Source organism: Rousettus aegyptiacus, unplaced genomic scaffold, assembly GCF_014176215.1.
Source record: "Rousettus aegyptiacus isolate mRouAeg1 unplaced genomic scaffold, mRouAeg1.p scaffold_m13_p_6, whole genome shotgun sequence".
NCBI classification, from domain to species: domain Eukaryota; kingdom Metazoa; phylum Chordata; class Mammalia; order Chiroptera; family Pteropodidae; genus Rousettus; species Rousettus aegyptiacus.
In genome coordinates, this window is record NW_023416309.1 from 49448436 (window position 1) to 49468235 (window position 19800).

General features: G+C 41.3%; 1 protein-coding gene across 28 annotated transcripts in view; it reads right to left on the minus strand.

The window, feature by feature from the left end:
* Positions 1 to 19800, minus strand: part of ABLIM1 (actin binding LIM protein 1) — a 288773-nt gene that overhangs the window by 11518 nt on the left and 257455 nt on the right. For 7 of the 28 annotated variants that reach the window (XM_016146396.2, XM_016146385.2, XM_016146382.2 and 4 more), the window contains 6 exons: positions 17606 to 17641; positions 15860 to 15989; positions 13589 to 13708; positions 6323 to 6427; positions 4585 to 4632; positions 1539 to 1685 (listed from right to left, as the gene is read on the minus strand). In XM_016146396.2, the coding sequence (XP_016001882.2) occupies positions 1539 to 1685; positions 4585 to 4632; positions 6323 to 6427; positions 13589 to 13708; positions 15860 to 15989; positions 17606 to 17641 (586 nt within the window). The remainder of the gene's footprint in view (positions 1 to 1538; positions 1686 to 4584; positions 4633 to 6322; positions 6428 to 13588; positions 13709 to 15859; positions 15990 to 17605; positions 17642 to 19800) is intronic. The other 21 variants (XM_036222116.1, XM_016146398.2, XM_016146401.2 and 18 more) reach the window with 8 other exon arrangements.

Below are 19800 nucleotides of genomic sequence, written 5' to 3' on the forward strand. Positions count from 1 at the left end.
TTTCTTGGGTACAATATTGCAAATCATGTATAATTTTTTAAACTTTCTGGTGAAGGGGAGACAGAGTGAAAAGAAGAAATCCGTCTGCATGGTTGGAAAATCAAGATAATTATTGTTTTCTCTAACTTGTTTGGATTAATCTGGCTGTGGTAGGAAACAGGAAAGTTTGCTAATCTAATCAAAATAAACTTTAACTAACAGTCTGTTTTTCTTTTTTTGACTAATGGGCTAGAAACTGTCTTAATTTTAGCACTCAAAAAAGTTTTGAATGGCTTAGTGATGACAGTTTCAATAACAAAATGTTAATTCTCCCCAAAAGTGTGGCTGCTGTAGTATCCCCACTTAGCAACGAATCTCAAAGGACTCGGCTCTGCCTGGCGGGCATGGGCTGGCAGAGGGAAAGTGATGTCTGTTCCTACCAATGTCAGCGAACATTCTCTCTTTAGTCTGTACTAATAAAAATTAATAGACACAAGTTTGGAAGAATCAGGTACATCTCAAGTCAACATCACGTATAGAACACTTGTGAATAATGAACCCAGGAAGTATATTTCCCTTTGACTATTTCTACATATATAAATTGCTTTAAAATCCACTTATATTGCCCGTAAAAGTTGATCGCAAAAATAACTTGATGAAAACAGCATGAGGAAGAAAATTTGGACATTTTGGAAAATTGAAGGCCTTTTAGGTTGCCAACAGAAATGTGGTAAGATAGTCATATCTTTGTCAAGCTGACTTGCTAAATTTTCAGTATTAGCTTCTGAGTTTGCTAATACCACTTTTTAGGCCAAGTGATTTCATAACTGACAAAACAGTAAAGACATAGACACGATTCTAAAGCATAAATTTGTGGGTCAAAGCAAAGAATGAAACAGCTCAAATGTGACATTTTAGCACAGAATTCATGGAAATGATAGATGTAAAATCACGTAACTTTACACAAGTAATATTTCATGACATTCGCTACTCTGTAACAGCCCTGGTTATAGATGGAGAATGTGAGCTCATAAGAAAAGTAAAAGTGCTTCAGTGTTTAGATTGGTTGTTAAAAGAATTGTAATTATAACCCAGAAATAGTCTAAAACAAATTTAGCTGAAAGAAGTCACACTTCTGTGGACACTAGGTAAATTCACCCACTAGATTCAAATTATACAGAACAATGTTTTGGCCAAGAGGCTTTGATTCAGTGGTATTCAAAAGAGTTACTGATACTGCAGTAGTAACTCTGAGGGTCCATGCGCCTTATTCGTTTTAGACCAGTTCTGCATCTGGGTGGTTCGGTTAGAGCAAGGTTCTAGTGACTGGGCATTTGTAACTTTGAAGCATTCTGTACACACATTAATACCACATTAGTTCTTCCCACTATTCTACCTCTTGGTCATATTTTTCTGAAAACCCGTTAGAATAGGACACATTTTTTTTTCTTTTTCATTTTTCTTTTTTTCTTTTTTCTTTTTTTGTACGTTTTTAAGCATTTCATGTTGAGACCCTTCTAACAATTCGTCCACTTGGCTTAGCTGTGACAGTTGCATACCTACGGCGGCAAGTGACGGGGGACCAGGCCAGTGGTCTGTCTCAATCTTTGGTATCTCGCTGGGGTCTGGAGCCTGGGCTGCTGGGAACTTGGAAAACTTGATGATGTCTTCTGAAGACTTGCTCTGGGCTGCCAAGGCAGCTGCATCTAGGTGGGAATCAGGGTTGCTTAGCTACCGGTCTGCAAGGCTAGGGTGGTAAGCCCACGTACATACACAGTTTTCTTGTTCCCTGGCAAATGTTTCGACTCCATAAAGCTCTTTATTACCAACTGCCCAGTCAACTTGGTGGTGACTAGTGACAACTCCACTCATCTTCCTGACTTTCCGTCAGAAGCAAAGCTTCGTTTTACATCTACCTGTTCTATACCTGAAAAACCCTGATCTAGAGCTGTGTTGTCCAAGACTAGCCACATATGGCTATTTAAATTTAATAAAATTAAATGAAAAAAAAATTACTAAATTTAAATTTTAGTCCCTCAGTTGCACTAGCCACATTTTAAGTGCCCAATAGCCACATATGACTAGTGACTACTGTCCTGGACAGCACAATGATAGAACATTTCCATCAACCTAGAAAGTTCTGTTGGGCAATACTCTCCTTGAGCAATTAGAAATTTGAATTAGTAATTTGAAATTAAGGAGTTAAATTAAAAGCATGAACTATTGTCATTTGACTAGCTCTTCATCATTAAGAAGGTTGGCTGGCTCTGTCTTTGTGGCTTCTGACCCACAAATACATTGATACGGTTCGCTTAAATTCTTATATATTATATATATGTCTTTGAATCCTAGGAGAAATGGAACTGGGAAAATCCACTTCTGGCTTGCGGGAATTTAGCACTACGACGTATGTTTGCTGTAGCCATCCACTGTCTTGGTTAAGGGTCTGCACATACAAGTGAGTCACCCAACTTTGAAACAACAAAAGCCAGGCTAGCTAGCAGCAGTGTGAGTTCATGGGGTTCGTAATGGCTGTGCCTAGAGGAGTCCTTGGCTCAGAGCCCCACATCCAATCACAAAGATGGAGCAAAATGAACCAGGATAAACGGTCAGTTCCTGAATCTAGCTGATTCTGCAAACTGACCTGGGATGTTACTACACATTTCAAAAAATATTGACGATGATTTAAATAAAACTTTCCCCCTTTTCTGGGCCCACAGGTTTTTTCATCTGGAAGAAACTTTTTCAATCTTCAGCACCAACTCCCCATTCTTGTAGAAACCTTTTAGGTCTCGGTTTGCTTAAGCGACTTGATCAAGGTTGTCTTTTATAATAATAAGGAATAAAGTCTTGGCCAGGCATGAAGCAGTGTTTCTCTGACTTTCTAAATTCATGGGAAAGACAAAGTTCAGCTTAGAAACACTGGATACTATAGCCTCTTCTTAAAGAAGGACAAAATGTGTTAGCATATTAAAGACTGAGGTCTGCACTACCAAAAAAAAAAAAAGTGTGACTTTATATAAATCTAGGATTTTCTAAATGCATCAGGGCACAGATACCAGTTTTGGGGATACTGTCTATTTCTATCACGCTAACTGCTGTTTTGCAGAACGCCTTTGGGAAGTGCTGCTTTGGCCGTGCTAATCTTAATTAATTACAATAGTCTGAAAAAAAGTAAAGAGTAAAGCCAAAATAAATTTCAAGAAGCCAATTCATCCCTTCCAAATAAATAATCTAAGAATATACAATCATTAATCTTAATTATTTGATTATTTTTGTTTAGAGAGGTAGGGTCTATAGAATTTAGATTTTAAAAAGGCCTCTAAATTGATAAACTCTGGGAATTCTAGTCTTAAACTTAAAAAAAAAAGCATGACTTCAAACAGTACTTACGCATTAGAATTGGTGAAGTCAGTAAACATTCACATGTTAATGAGTGGGTGAGAAGACATTAAACCATAAAAAAACAAACAAAAACAATGTTAACAAACTTAAAAAGCAAGCACATGGTGTAAAATCTTAAAAAAAAAAACAACAAAAAACCAACAAACAGATGAGGAAAAAAGGTCATAGTCCCAGAACCATTACAACATATACATTCTTTTCCCCTAAAACGTTGGCCTAAAATATTTTCCTTGTGCATTTTCAACTTGATTTGTTTATCACGTATCCTAACCCTTAAGGACTCATTAATGTCAACTGCATTCTAAAGGCAGCCTTCAAATTTCCAGCCACAGATTGTGTGTAGTCTTCTGAAATCTGAAAGACCTGAAGACCAGTCTTGGCTTTCTATTCATTCACCAGATGTATGGCGGATAAGTCTTTAGAGACCTAATACTGGTGGAGGAAAATGTGACTTACACAGAGCCATGTGATTCCTTGGGTTTCAAAATTCCATATTCCCAGAAAAGGAAAACGTCGGTGAGTCTTAGTTCGCAGGGATTTCAGAGACAAACTAGCCTAACTCACTGGTTTTTAGAGATGAGAAAACTGAGGGACGGGGACATCGTGTCCATGACATCCTAAGTCACAGAGCGGTTTAAGCGAAGAGACGGGACGAGGGCTAGGACCTCTGTGCCGGCAGGTGTCACGTCCGGTCACACGGGTGGACCGGACCTGGTCCGCCATCAGGACATAGACGTCTGCATGCCCCATAAGAAACCGGGCCCTGGACAGCCAAGCTGATGTAGGCTCAGTCAAATTAATTGTTTTCTAGGTCACTGGCTTTCACTAGTTTTAATTAAATAAATTTTTAGGTGGTCAAAATGATTAGAGAGGTTGGTTCAATCATTTAACGGCAAAGAAAACAAAAGCCTTGGTTGGGTGTTTGTGAAATTACTGTGCGGCTGACACTTTCCCTTCTCTATGAATGGAATGGCACATGGTTTGATGGGGTTGGAAATGAACTAGAAGCTTCCTGACCAGGCTCAGTGTCCTTAACCAATTTCACAGTATTTGCATCTTAGGAGAAGAGAAAGGCGTAATATGCCGGGCGCCCCGATTTGATTCTCAAGAGCAGCGGCAGATAAGCCTTTCGGAGCACAGCAAAGAGAAGTTCAGCCGAGGCTGCGACTCAAAAGCTACACGGAGAAAAGCGGGTTTTACCATGCTGTTTGTAGATGGGTGGCTTTCGGTAAATGTTGATCCCTTGATCTGTGGAAATGAAAAGCAAAGATGTGTGATTATGGGAACCGGTTCGGCGATGGGAAAAACAGATCAACTGAGAGGCAAACCAAACTGAAGACTCTTGAACAAAAACGACCCAGAAGGTTAACTTGTATTACAAAGATTGAGATTCCTGGAAGAGGCAATTACAGGAATGAGAGAATTACTATAGACGAGCGATATGAAATCCTTTGTAATACATCTTTGGATATATAGAGGTGTAACTAATTCATGAGCCATTTATTTCAAATACATACTTCACTGAACGTGGGATTAAAACAGGAAGAAATGCAAGCAGTGGAGATACTTTAATGGTGAGGAAGACATAACCAGTTTGGGAAAAATCCCCAAATTGCTACTGTCTAGAAATTGAGCCCCCAGTAGATCCCAGTGGCTCAATTTACTTTTCGGCTAATGAGTGAAACGGTGGAAAGCAATATAGTAAGAGTTTTTTTTAAATACATAAACACTTTTATGCACAAGGCTAGTCTTATATGCTACCAGGATGATTAACAAATTCCCAATTTCTACTGGCCGAATTTTATAAAAAGAAACAGAGATGCCAAATGATTATTTATATATTTGTACAGGACTCCATTTGATCATGCTATCATTTCACTTTGAGTGCAAATACTCAGAAAATTTCAAAAGCTTTGTTTCTCCAGAATCTTAGGCACTATATCTTGGTGGGGCATTCTTCATGTGGAAAAAAAAAAAAAAAAAAGAGTTCGAATGTGTAACATTGATTTTCAAGGTGCGATACAACTTTTTTTTAAAAAGCAGTCACATCTTAATGGTATGAATCTCACTCAAGTTTTCTCTGGTTTATTAGGTAAGTTTGGAATGCAAAAGAGAAAGCTATTACAGATTCCAAATATGTACACCAACATCGACGTAATGGGTAATTTATTAAACCACTTTCAGTAGCTAACAGAAGCGAAACCACGTACTTCCGGTGGGAAAATAATACCGTGACTTCTGAGCCTATCTTGCCTTTACAAACTGAGCTGACCCTAAACATTAAGATAGTAATGGGTTCTGGTTTTTACCGTGCCTGATGGCAAGTCACTATTTGTACTGTGACAGCAAATGTACTGTGACAGATCAGAGCTGGCAGCACCAAGCCTAAATTGCAAGATATCTTTGTGAGCTTTGCATGTGGTTCATTAGTTATACGCTGCAGAAGGAACACCAAATGGATTCCGTTTTATTTCTCTCCAAAAAGAACATGGAAAGAATCTCTACACTGGAGACAAACAGGAAGAAATAAAAGTACTGTCAAGCGACGCTGTGGTTCAATCTTTAGAATGGAAAGGTAACTCGATTGCCATTGCAATATTAATTAATCAATGACACCAGACCACAGAGTGATATCTCAGAAGGCTCTAATATGAAAAGAAAATTAAAATTTTAGTTAAGAGAAAACAAAACAATTCAACTCTCATTCCTTCGCTCTCTGCCTCCCACCAGGTTTCAAAATTTTTTGAGAAAATTTAAACCTGGCATTTCACACATACACGTTTTGAAAGGCCCTCTAAGCCAGATCCTGCAATTTAGGGTTTGTTAACTGTGTGCATCCCGATTTAAAGAGCATGAGAAATGGAGACGAGACAGAGGTGACGAGGCTACATTCTACACTGTGACAGGACACCATGACATAGACCGTGTCAGCTCCTACCTGGAACATGGAAATGTTTAGGGGCCTGAGCGTAAGTTGGAGTTAGAGGGCGGCTGTCTGGCCGGTAGGGGAGAGGGGAGTTTCGGCCGCTGGACGGCTCATTGCCTCCAATGAGAAGAATGGAGAAAACAAAATGAGAGAAGGGAGAGCAGTAAAGGAAACAAAGCAAGCATAATAAAGATTCAAAACAACAAACTGGGAGGAGTACATCAAAAAGGAGAAACAAAAGAAACGAACTCGATTTATTCACTTGGCTTGCAGAGGTGATATAAGGTCAAGGTTTCCAAAGGAGAGATTTGAGTTCAAGTGGAACTCTGTTAAAGCAGCTAGCAGTAAGATGCATCATTCCAATGGCATGCAGTTGAAGGCTGTGAGCCAGCAGCACACTGATTAAACGGAAAGTTAATTAAGAGGAATGGAAAGTCACTTACTAATGATTCAGGAACCAGTTTACAGATGGTTAAAGCCTAAGCATCTAAAGGAGCGGGATACACGAACCCCAAAACAATCACCAACAGGCATGACGGCGGAGGCTGGCCACTGGGGTATCATTCTCCCAACAGAAGGCTGAGTCTGGGAACCTGTGTGCTCACGCAGCCCTTCCCCTTGGCAACACCAAGTGCCTTCACTGCAGCAGATGCTTCTGCTCCTCACTTTGAAATACGCAAGACAGAGTCAGACCCCTTTCTTCCAGGTGCAGTGGGACCACTTACACCTGTCTCGATCGTTCTCTTCAAAGATGAGGCTCCATCCGGTCTAATGATTCCACCCGCAAAACATTTACTGAACACCTACCATGGCTGGGCACTGAGCTGCGGCCAAGGATAAGTACATAAATGAGATTTACTCCTGCCTCAAGGGGCTCAGAATCTACCTAAGGAGACAGACTTAAGACATAAATATGATACCATGTAATTGCTTGCTCAGAGGGATCTGAAAAATTCGGACACTCACATGAAGGTGTGTGTCATCAATTCTTCAGGAAAGCTACAGAAAGAGTTAGAATTGAGCTGGGCATGGAAGAGTAAGCCCGCCAGGTGAGTGGCGGGCAGACGGGTGGGGAGGCTCAGACTCCCAGTGGGTGGGAACACTGGACTGGCTGCCTTGCCCGACGGCATGGTGCCCTTAGAGGAGAGAATGGGGAAGAGGCTGCACAGGATTGCTGGGGCTTGGCTGCAAAAGCCTTGAGCGGTACCGTAGCCACCATCACTCCCTCTGGCCAGGAGAACTGGCCGGGATGAAGTGAGACGTGTGCACAACTGGAAAGAGATCAGTTATTGCCCCAGGTCGCCCTCCTTCCCCACATGTGGGCAAATATTTGTCCCCAGAATACAGCGGAAGGTGCAGCACTACTAAAAGTTATTGAATTAGTAATGCAATTACTTAAGATTCAGTTATAAGAGTTCTTTACGTATTCTGGATACAAGTCTCTTCTCGGATATTTGATTTGCGAATATTTTCTCTCAATCTGTGGGTGGTCATTCACTTTCTTGACAGTATCCTTTGAAGCATGAAAGTTTTAAATTTCGCTAAAGTCCTATTTATCGATTAATGCTAACAACTTTAAACTAACCATAGGTCTTCAAAAATAGAGAGCATGAACCAATTTCTTTTTTTCACTCTTTTTTTTTTTTTTAAAAAAAATAAGATATAATTGACTTATAACATTCTATTACTTTAGGTGTACCAGAGTCAATTTCTTCAGGTAAGCACACGGTTCTAAATATAGCTAGCAAAATATAAAAAAATGTCAATTGCTGGAATTTTAAAATAACATGTTTCATAGAGTTTTAATTTCTCAATATGTGTATTTTTAGGTAACAAGTGCACAGATCTGTACCAAACGTGCAGTAAGATAATCCAGATATGAGATCTGAATTTGTTAACTGGCTCAAACTTATATTCTAGGTTTTTGGTTATTATGTTCTGAAACTTTTGTGTTTTTTTAACTCAAGTCATTTTAGCATCTAGATCCCAATATATAGACTTTACTACTTAATTGAGGTATTAGCCTCTAAAAATTATGAAGCTTCACTCTAAAATGATGATCTATTAAAAAGTTTATTTCAAAAAATGTTATGTCATTTACTACCAGTCTCCTAAGGAGAAGTAACTGATTCATGTCTAAAAAAAAAAAAATAAACGCAGGTAGAAACAAGCAGAGGAAGGAAGAACATGATTTATGTCTAGAAGAAAGTCTTGCTCTAAATTGAAGGCTGAATTAGTAGTAAGTCTCATTTATCTCTATGTGCCCAGCACAGTGCCTGGCCAATAGTAAGTGCCTAGTAAATGTCTGTGAATGAATGATTGAAGAAAGCCGAATAATTAATCCTACAGCTATTAATGGCCTAACAGAGGAAGCACCGCTGCAGGAAGGGCCATCATCTTTCTCTAAATTAAAGGCGGTCAGAAGCTAGTATACAGCAACGGGATCCCAATAGCACCCCCTTTTTCATGACTTTCCCATTAGAGTTGGTCCTCAATAACCCCAATGTAATTGTTTCACTGCAGAAGTATTCTTTACTCCAATAAACATTAGAACTTATTTAGAAGAGTAATCTATACTTGCAAAACAGACTAATTCATATGGGCTATGCTCAGAAGATGTTCTAGAGAAACATGACTTTCTTGCTGGATTTGTGGATGACCCAAGTATTAAAAATCTTTCTATCATTAAGACGCTCTGCTGGCAAGGGGCAGTAGAAGCCCATCACTTTTCCGTTATGGCTGACAACTATCGAAGGCTACGGAGTGGCTGTCTGGATTCCCGGTGGGTGCATTTTAGATAAATGCTGGCTTCCATTGGGTACAGTTCTTTATTTGGCTGCCTATCTTTCGCAACCATTGACCTTTCTAGTTGTTAGAAAAAAACACTGGGGTGTTCATGTCCTTGTAAGTAAATTTAATTCTATCATCATTTAAAGCTTCCCAGTAAACATTTTAAAACACTAGGTAAAGGGAGACTCGGCAACACACTCATCTAAGCGATTCTGTACAACATGATTTCCACATGTCACAAGGACTCATTGGGAATAAGGTCTCAGAAGATGTGATGTTAGGTACCAGATTCTTAGCCCTTGAAATACCAAAGGCATTGCAAAATTTTGGCATTTTTTTCCAAGAAAAATTCTCAAGGTGAGGCCTATTTCCCAATTCTATCTTAAAACCCCTATCTTTAAGTGATAAAGGTTTTAACCCCACCCTGGAAGGAAATAACTGATGAGAGCCCTAAAAAATGTTATTTTTGTGCTTACTTCATTACTTAGGCATAGTAATGTATGAGGCGTCAGATGAAACAGCCTATATGGAAGGTATTGCTATTAACATCACCATCATCATCTATCAGCCCAGAGTTAAGACACTGTTGAAAAATAATAGTGTATATATCATATAATATTGTATATATCAGAGCCATTTTGCCCCTGTATTGGTTCACTCTAAGTTGTTAGTGATCTTAGCTATTGTGATGAGAAGCTAATACACACACACACACACACGCACGCACGCATGCGCGCTTATTTATATATACACACATATATATTTCTTAACCTTTAGTTTTAGCTCCTTCCATGTCAACCTAAGAAGCCGGTTTTTCAGTCCTTGGGAGATCATTCCTTGCAGGATTCTCTTAACAAACTCATATGCTCTGTCCCCACTTTCATTATTTTTTTTAGGCAGGCTGACAGCCTAAGTGACTATTCTAAGATCCTAAGACAAGCAGACTGAGACGGCTGTGCTTGCGTCTGCTGTGGGAACCGGCTTAGCTTTCTGGACGCTCAGTGCTCATACTCCAGAATATGGATGAATATTTTGAGGGGAGCTTAAAATTGGCAGCGTCTAGAATTGCATGAGTTTCAAGATTGCTGCTTCTTGTCTAAGGCTTCAATAAGTGTTCTTACGATTTCCTTCAGCAAGTGTCAAATACATATTTGCATCATAGGAACTCATATCTATAGTAACACAGGGAAGATTTCTTTCAAAGAGACTTCATATAAGTAGCCCTCCTGGTCCCAAATCTGATTCATGTTTCATGGACACAGAACGTAATGACTCACAGTATTTCAAAAGGGAGGGAAGAGAAACTCAGAAAGCAAGGCACGAACAGAGCCCCAAACGAAGCAAAAATCGTTTTTCCGAATCTCTAGGCATGCACTTGTCAAAACAGTCCAACAATGACACACCGATGCGGAATGAGACTGCAAGGAAGGTCAGAAACAGAAATAAAAACACATCCGGAAACAAGACGGATGTTACAGAGAATGGATGGGGAAGCCAATGAGATAGAGCCAGTCTGTGATGTGCACCTCAGCGTTCATGGCCATGCAGCATCCTCAGCGCAATGGATTCTGGGGACCTGGGTCACATGCATGACAAATAAGGACCAGGAAGTGACTTGTGCAATGGGAGGTTGGGCTTCTGACTGCAAGAGCGGCAAGGGGCCCCCCGCCTTTAACCGCGCATCCCTGAGGCAGTCATCCTACCCTGGGGTCCTCACGCACCCCTAGCTCACATTTGGTGTAACTCCCTTGAGACCACTAGACAAGCTCCAAGATAAAAAGTAGATGTTCAATCGAAGGGCTATGGAAAATCCCGGGGGACTTTGCCCCATTTTAAAGATACCTTAGATGTGTTTCTCAAATGGCTATAAGTTCCCTCCATGCTAAAATTTCCCAGTGCTGGAGAAGCCTTCTATGTACGTGGATACATGTGTTTTTTTTTTTTTTTTTTAAATGACCAAGAAGTAATTCCATGGAGAATCAGCATTTAGCCATTTAACTATATTAGGCTTTTACAGCCACATCTTTAATATACAAATTCTCTGTGATTTATTTTATAGTTTAGCAAAAGGTGCATCTGATTTTAAAACTAAGCGTACACTGCTAGGTACGTTATATTTTGTATCTGAAGTATCTAAACTATTTCACATGAATAAACTATAGGCATCTGTCCAGTAAAAAGAATGAGAGAGAGAGACTATTAGACATTTTTATATATAAGCTCAGGGCCATGATAATCCCTCTGGGCCTAATGCTTTTTATAATTTAAATCCATAATATTAGACTGTGTCTATTTAGACTGGACACAGAAAAGAATCTATGTCTACATTTTTAATGAAGCACCATTTAGGCACGCAGAGGTACTCTAATTTCCATACCATTTATTATTTTTATTGAAAAGTAAAAATGTATTAATTTTGTAATTTAAATGACTGCAGTAGCTGTTCTTATCCTGAATAAGAGTGCAATTTTCTAGTTAAAAAGAGATGGAAAATAAAAGTTCGCTTTATAAATTATGCCTCATGTACATTTATACTGAAATGTGCGCCCTTAATTTGAATGAGGGGCGAGAAGGCCCCGGGTCTGGTCCAGGTGCTGCCGCTTCTTGGTCATGAGCTCTTGGGCGGGTTGCTGAACTAGGCTCCAGCTCCCTCATCTCTGCCCTGCGCCTGCGTCACAGGGACGCCGTGATGAGCAAATGGAAGGATGCAATGGACGTGCCTTAAGAGCACCGCGCCGGGTGGACGTGAGCTCAGAGCTCACTACGCATCGGCGCACTGTACCTCCCACGCCCTAATGACCTACGAGAGGTTTCATAGATGAGGTAACTGGCACTCAAAAAGTTGTCAACAATCCAACAATCCAAGGTCCCAGGGCTAGCCAGAGATAATATTCTAACCCAGGACTCAGTGTCCATATGGGGGTCCCATCGCCCCACAAGGCTGCTTGCTCTTAGACATAAGGTAAATCTTGCTACTTTGTGATATGTTACTCATACAAACTGCGTAACTTCACAGTACATGACATTTTTCTTTCTATAAAAAGTATCTCTTCGGAAAGATGAAACATATAATAACCAAACAAGGCAGCTTACATTTTAATGAATTAAAAATGTATTTTCTCTTGCATATTAGAAACAAACGAACAAACGAAAAACATCTTAATTTGGTCAAGGGCTTCTATATTAAAGTCTCTTTAAAATACATCTGAAGTTTTCCAACAATTCCTTGTGGTTTTATAGACATTCTCTAAAGTGTGATCTTCATACCTAGATAAAAAAGTTTTTCCTCCAAAACACTAATTAGCAATAATCACTTAAAATAATCTGTCAAGAGTTTTAGAAAGTGCTGCAATTACCAAAAACTACTGATCTTTTAGCTAATGGCACATGATTATGTGTCTTTAAGCATGTCAGCAGTATTATTTTCACAGCACAGAAAATGCCAAAATAGCACATATAAAATTACTACATGCTGATAAGTAGGGTGCATCTATATTTTAGGACTCAGTTGCCTCAAAAATCCAAGTTAGCAAAAAGAAAACAGCTCGGGCAGACTGCGAGTGGAAGTGCACTACGGCAGCGTTTAAACTACGCGGTCAACGTTCGCGGCATGAGCACCCGGAACGCAGCGTTAGTGTGACCCTTCAGGGCTGTGCGAAGACCCAAGATGACATCTTGCTTGCCTGCTACTCCCTCCTTCAGCTGCTTTCATTGATTAATTTGGTAAAAGTTAGCATCTTTCTGGGAGCTCACACTTACTTTAAATTATGGCCCCTTCCTAACAACCCCTCTGGGGCTCTTGTGTCCCCCAATGCATGGAGGGGAACGGGAGCCATGACTGAGGACGGCTGCAGAAGCATAATGGACGATGAAGAAAACAATGGAAATGCCATAGAGGATGGCCATCAATGTGGGGCAGGGACAGAAAACAGACGGCGAAGCCTCTCTTCTCCATCATGTAGAAATGAGGACAAGCCAAAAGATTGTTCCCAGTTGGCTCAAACCGAAATTTAAGTTACATTGCCATAGATCTTTTTATACTGTCCAAACATTTTAATATCGTTAAGTGGTTAAGTTAGCTTTGGGATATCTGTTGCTAAATACTGTTGGGTTTTGCTGAGCCATACTGCATATTAAAACCAGGCAAATGTTCCAACTATATATTATATTTTGCTTTTGACATGTAGAAAAACAAAATAATAATATGCGTTTTTTTTTTTCCCCCTGTAAGGAGTAGATAATAAATCTTATGGTCTTAAACGAACTTCCTGTTTCTTCATCTAGAGCCCTTAGAAATGACATATTTCCCCTAAGGAGAGATGCTATGCCAGTTCTAAGACACTGTTAGGTGTAGTCACGGCACACGCAGGCATGCGGAGAGGTCGAAAGCTCGGAGCTGACTCTTGGAGATACACCTTATTAGCCTTCCCAGGGTGCTAATAAATCTCCGCTATGCGGGGTGCTGCCTGAAGAAGCCTGCCTCCTTACCTTTGATATGGGGAATGAAGTGGTGTCGGAAGGGGGAGTTGGGGCGGGAGTCGCTGTGGGTGGAGCTGAGGCTGCTGGTGCGCAGGTAGGACAACCTCTGCACACCAGGAGACAGCAGCTCTGTGCGGCAAGGAGCCAGGGGCAGGACAAGGTGGAAACAGAAGAGAAGAACAGAAATTAACACAGGAGCGGGGACCACGTCATTGTTCCAAGGGGGGAAGATAAAGGTTGTTAATCAGGAGTCTGAAAAAGGAGGAAGGAAAAAGGGTTAAGAATGCACCTGCTAAGGGTGAGGCAAAGTGGGGAGGATTTGCGAATAAATAGGTTTAGGTCAGTGCAGAGTGGCTCTCTGAGAAAAAATGGCTTTGGTGAGGACAGATGGCCACCAGGCCACACTCTCTGTTAGGGTGACAACGGCTGCCATTGAACCTGCACCAGGCACGTCATTTAGACTCGAAATCGGCTGTTTTAAAAAGCACCTGACAAAACAGAACTCTCTGAAGAGCATATAAAAAAATGACAATAATTTCAAGAACCTTGAAAAGGAGTGTTTATATGTAAGGGTCAGATTCCTATTTTTAAGCTGCAAACTTTTCCACTGGAAGTTTAATTTTATTTTGCCTACAGAGAAAGAACAAACAAGCAATCTATTTGTGTTCCCTGGGTGTCAAAGAGCTACTTCGACCCTGAGAATTGTGTAGTGGCCACACTGGGGACCTGGGAACTTAGTTACCTCAAAAGAAGAATGGACCATTCAAACTGAACCCAGACCTCCGGGCCTCGCAACATCATGTCTAGAGTGGGCAACTTATGAACCTTAACAATTGACATCATGCATATCTGTAATATATTGAGAAGGGACAAGGGGAGGAATGCTTAGAATGGGGAATGTTCTAAAGGCCACTGACATCAGAACTGTGGATGGCACAGACAAGAACTTTCTAGTGCTCAAGAAGGACGTGACCTTTCAGGAAAACAATGTCGCTGGACTGACCCCTCTCTCACTATTCAGAAGTCTCTGGAACATTTTCCCCTGCAACCTCCCATGTCATTCTGACGGGTCACGGTTGGGGTCTCAGTGACTTCAGCATATGCCCATACACGGTGGTGGCAGCATAAAGGGTCTCTTGTCACCCTGATAGACAAGGGCTTAAATACAGACCCAGGTCCAGGGCATGAAAAATGAATACATGTTGTACAGGAAAACAGAAAGGAATTCATTTCTTTAAAATTCTAACTTTAAAATGAAAATTAATGTAACTCAGCAGATATCGAGTAAATATTTATAAACCTAGAGAAAATTATACATTACTGAAGGATTAAATAATAAAAACTCAATCCTTTATAAGCATTCAATCTATGGCTTCGAAGAGAAGATTGCGGCCTTTTCACATTCTGTTCATTTCCTTCAGTGTTGTTTTATAAAATAAGTTAGCGTATGAGTGGAATTGCTACATTGGCCTCAGCAGAAGCAAGAAGCTTAAGATGAAGTTTGCACGGACGTACACCGTCACCACTGAGTTTGTTTAAGAGGCCCAAATCTTCCTTCGCGATTCCATTTCTCAGGGAATTCTGGGTCTGTGCTGGGGTCCCCATTCTTGTTCTACTCCACAGATGGGACACACCCCAATAGAGACAGGGACTAAATTCTGCACAGGTCAAAGTCAGCCAAAACCCACGGCTGCTTCATATTCTCGATCACAATCCATCGCGAATGTTTTTATGTTTCCCGCAACTGATTCAGAATTTTAAGGTTGGAATAGATCTTAAAAGATATACGCAACCCTGAGCTTGTATACAATACTTTGTTCTAGAAGGTGCTTAACCCAGCATGCTTGGTAATACCATGTGCCTGGATAAGGGAAACAAAATGAACCCATCAATAAACGGCTAATACTGGATTTTAGATGATGCTGATAGGCCTAAAAGGCACAACAAAACGCTTTCTTTTAGAGATCTTCATTTTAAGTCTAAAAGCAATGAGGTTTTCTTCAAGTTAAAAAAAATCAACCCAAAACTCTCTTGCTTCCAGTCATTCACTATAAAAATGTAATTAGTTCACACATCGTAATGAATATAACCATAGCATGACTCGTTTCAAGAAAAAGATATAATACAAATGATAGTTGGATATGAGTTTTCTTTTTCTTTCCTTTTTTTCTGGGAGAGGGGTGTGTATGTATCTGGCAGCCAGCCATCAGTGATGGGGGGAAAAAATCACATCGAAACACAGATTATCCTAAAACGAATCCCGGGAACGGCCGCCCTTACCAGGTCTGTGAAAATGCTGGGGAGAGCGAGACGTGGTCGGGGTGTAGCTGTGGCGGCTGTACACGGGGGAGTTGATGGAGCCCTGGCTAGTGGAGCGGTGCATCACCCGGTCCCGAACGTCCTGGTACCCCTGGAAACACGGTGCGAGAAAGCGTGAGCACAAAACATGCATTCAGGCTATCATCACATTCAGGTGACATCAAGCTCCACGAAAGGTCCCCAGGAACCATCACGTCCACCTGATCACGTATACATTGAGGGCCGTATTCCTCCAATATTATGCAAACAAATATTCTACAGTTAATGCATTTTGTTTGAGACCCACAGGACTGGTGTTTACCAAAATTTTAACATGTGAAAATGATAAACCCCAATGTTGATAGAGCTTTGGGATAAAGGGGATAATTCCAAACACCATATTTATATTGTGCTTATGAAGCGTGTTCACATACATCGGTTCCTCAGCAATGGAAGTTAATTCTTCATAACTTAAACTGCAATGATCAGAATACTAATGGAAACTAACTATTCATAGGACTCAATCATAAACCATCAGAACACTATAGAGTTTATACGATCTTGAATTTTACAGTGATCGCCTAAGATCAGTCCAGTTTTATGCAGAACATCCAAAGAGTTGTTTGGGTCTAAGACAAGGCTACTGATTTTTTGTCACTACTTTTTAGATGGCGGTAGACCTGACTCCCGAGGAGGCTGGTTATTGGATACACGAGGAAATGCAAACTAATAAGAAACATGCTAAAGATACGATCCTTTGGTTGTTATCCGTAATAGTGAAAATGAAACGAAGTGCCGGGGAAGCCCTTGGTGCTGGGCCTCGCGCTGAGGTGGGTCAGTATGACCTTAGGCCACTGGCCTCAAAGCCACCCCGCAACACCCCCCCCCCCCCAGCCCCCGCAAGGGAAAAATCACACAGGGACAACAGAAAGTACTTTCGAGGTCTCTGGTCACCAAGTAGGCAGTCAACAGGGGGGAGGGCAAATCAAGAGATCACTGAAACTGGGTGGCGGGTGGGCGGGGGCAGTGTGAAGCTGTCACTCCATTTAGTAGATGCGTGTGCTCGGCCACCTGAAGAACCTTTACTAAAACGGGCTGTGAGGGTAACTGATTTGGGCGCTGTGTCTTCGGTTTTGAATGCTACAGAGTGGAAGAGCATTTGGGGGTTGATATGGGACCCAGTGCTCACTATGGGATAATCACCGATGGCTCTATGTGGTCCAGACACACAGGAATAGCCAGCCTGGTGGGTTGGACGATGAAAGCCCCTGCAAGGTCTGTTTACCCTGAGGAGGGAACAAGACTATGGATTTTAGACTAAAAGGAGTGGCCTCCCATGACGATGGCTCTGTTTATAGAATACACTATGACTGCTGTTGGCCATTTCAGATAATTCAGTATATTAGGATTCAGATTAATGGATTACGGACGAGGAGAGGGAGCCCCATGTTGGGCCAAGAGGCTTAACTCCCTGCAAACCCTTTCCTACCATTTAGAGACACGGGCTCAGATCAGTATAAGGCTGTTTTTTCCCCTTAGTCTCCATTTAACAAGAAATTTACTGTTCTATCTTATAGTCATATCTTACAAGTAATGAATGCTACATTCATCATAATCTTCTTCTGTGTTTACTTATTTTTTAATGTCCTCTTCTTCAAATTCCAGTCTAGGAAAGACCCAAGTAACTCCCCAGTTCCACCCATTATAACTTGCAAAAATGGCACTTACTTCTGCCGATGGGGTAGGAGACAAAGTCCTTGGAGACTGGAAGAATAAAAGAGAATTTAAAGTTACAATGTTTACTAACTTATCATTCGCTTATCAGCATCACCTGGAAACATCATTCACACTACACCTTCCATCACCCCTTGACCATCCGTCTTTTAATTTAGTACTTTGAGAGTAGGGTTTGGACAGGTATCAATTTAACAAGGGACTATGGTGCACATCTCTGCCTAAGAACCATGGGCTTTGATAATATACTTTGTGACGCTTTAAGTAATTAAGCTAGACAAATTGGAACTATTTCCCCTATACGCTCAAACTATACTACTATGAATTACGTACAGTATCTACTGAAAGACAGAATTTTATAAACATGGTTATTGACTAAATTATAACCACGACAATCACATAAAACAGTCTGATGACTTTAATGACTACATAGGCTCATGATAACCACGGGCATCCTACCCTGGTGGCCAACCTCACCACCATATACCTTCAGGCTTCATCCTTTCATGGACACAGGGTTCCAGGGGGCCATCGGCAGGCCACGCCCTCTCTCCCCTCAGGGCCTTTGTCTCCTGCTGTCTGCTCTAGCAGTGCTCTTCGCTCAGGCACCTGCAGGGCTCGGGCCCACCTGCAGGGAGGTCTCTACTCAGAGACACTACCACACTGCGCCTTCTGAGATCCTCCTACTTAAAGCGGCGGCCCAGCCCAGGCACACGTTCTCCTCATTCTGCTTCGTTTTCCCTCGTGGCACTATCACCCTATAAAATTACATATCTGTTCGTTTGCTTCTTGTGTGTCTCTCACGTTACACTTCAAACTCCACGAGGGCAAGGACTCCGTTCATTTACAACTGAGTATCCCCAGTGCCTAGAACAGGTTCCGGCACACATTAGGTGCCCGACACATTTTTCCTAACTAATGAAAGAAATATGCACAAACAGCTTTCAAATAGAAAAGAAATGCAAACAGAGCATCCCGAAGAGCATGGCCAGGGGTAGATTTCTGTTTCAGGATCTGCCCGTTCCAAATTTATAAGAAGATGCCGGGCTCGCTTGCACTTTGGACTTCCTGGTCTGGTTTGCAGCTTCGGCCTGTCTCTGGGGTCCCTTGAAGGCACAGCACTGCCCCTGTGACAGCAGGCTTCTGGATCCACCTATCTACGCTTTCTGAAGGCACAGATGGCTACACAGAACTTCAAGTCTACTCCTCCAGGATTTCTAAAGAGGCAATATGTGGATTCTATGAAAGACGTGTTAATAACTACAGGAATAAATAATCACATAGCTTGTAAAGTTAGTTGCAAGATCCAAGTACTGGGAAGAGTTCGTTAACATGTCTGATTTCTGATCCGGGAGCATCCTCCCACGGAGAGTCTCTGCTCGGAGGAACCCACAGGTCATCATTCCAGGTTGTGACAGTAATGATGCTGATTATGAAAGCAGCCAGTATTTTTGTTGCCTACTTATTATGTGCCAGGTACTGTTCTAACCTGAATATTTCACTTAATCCTTATAGAAAACCTCTAAGGTATTATTATTATCTGGAATTTACACATGAGGAGACTGAAATATGTAATTTTCCCAAAGTCGTAAGTGAGTCAGTATCGGAACCTGGTTCTAAACCCAGAAATGTCCACTTCAAAGCCTGAACTCTTATGTTTTTAGCCCGAGTGCTTATGTTTTACCGCCCAAAACGGAAAGCACTGGGAAACACACAGCAACATACACACACCCCCGAACCCGTAACGCCACGGAACAATTCACTTCCCCCTTGCTTGTATGACTTGGATGCCAGGAAATTCTCGTCCACTTGATCCAGGTCCAGCCCCTGTGCACTTTGCTCAGGAATCTCCCTTCGTCCTTTATCCCCCAGGCATTCACTCTCCAGGGCACAATGGCAACGGAACCACCCAGGCCCTGCCAACCTGCATTTGAGAGCTGCCATGGATGCACCTGACCACTAGGTGGCACTATATGAAAACAGATACCACTTCCTGACCCGTGGACCATTTCAATTCAGAGTTCTGCTCCGGAGTAAAATCCAGGTTGGAAAATAAGCGAAAAGAATAACATATATTACAATGAGGGATAAATATAAATGTAATTATAAAACAATAAACATTGTATATAATTGATAACAAATGAAACAACATGATCACATTTTCATGCCTCCTCTTCACACACGACCTC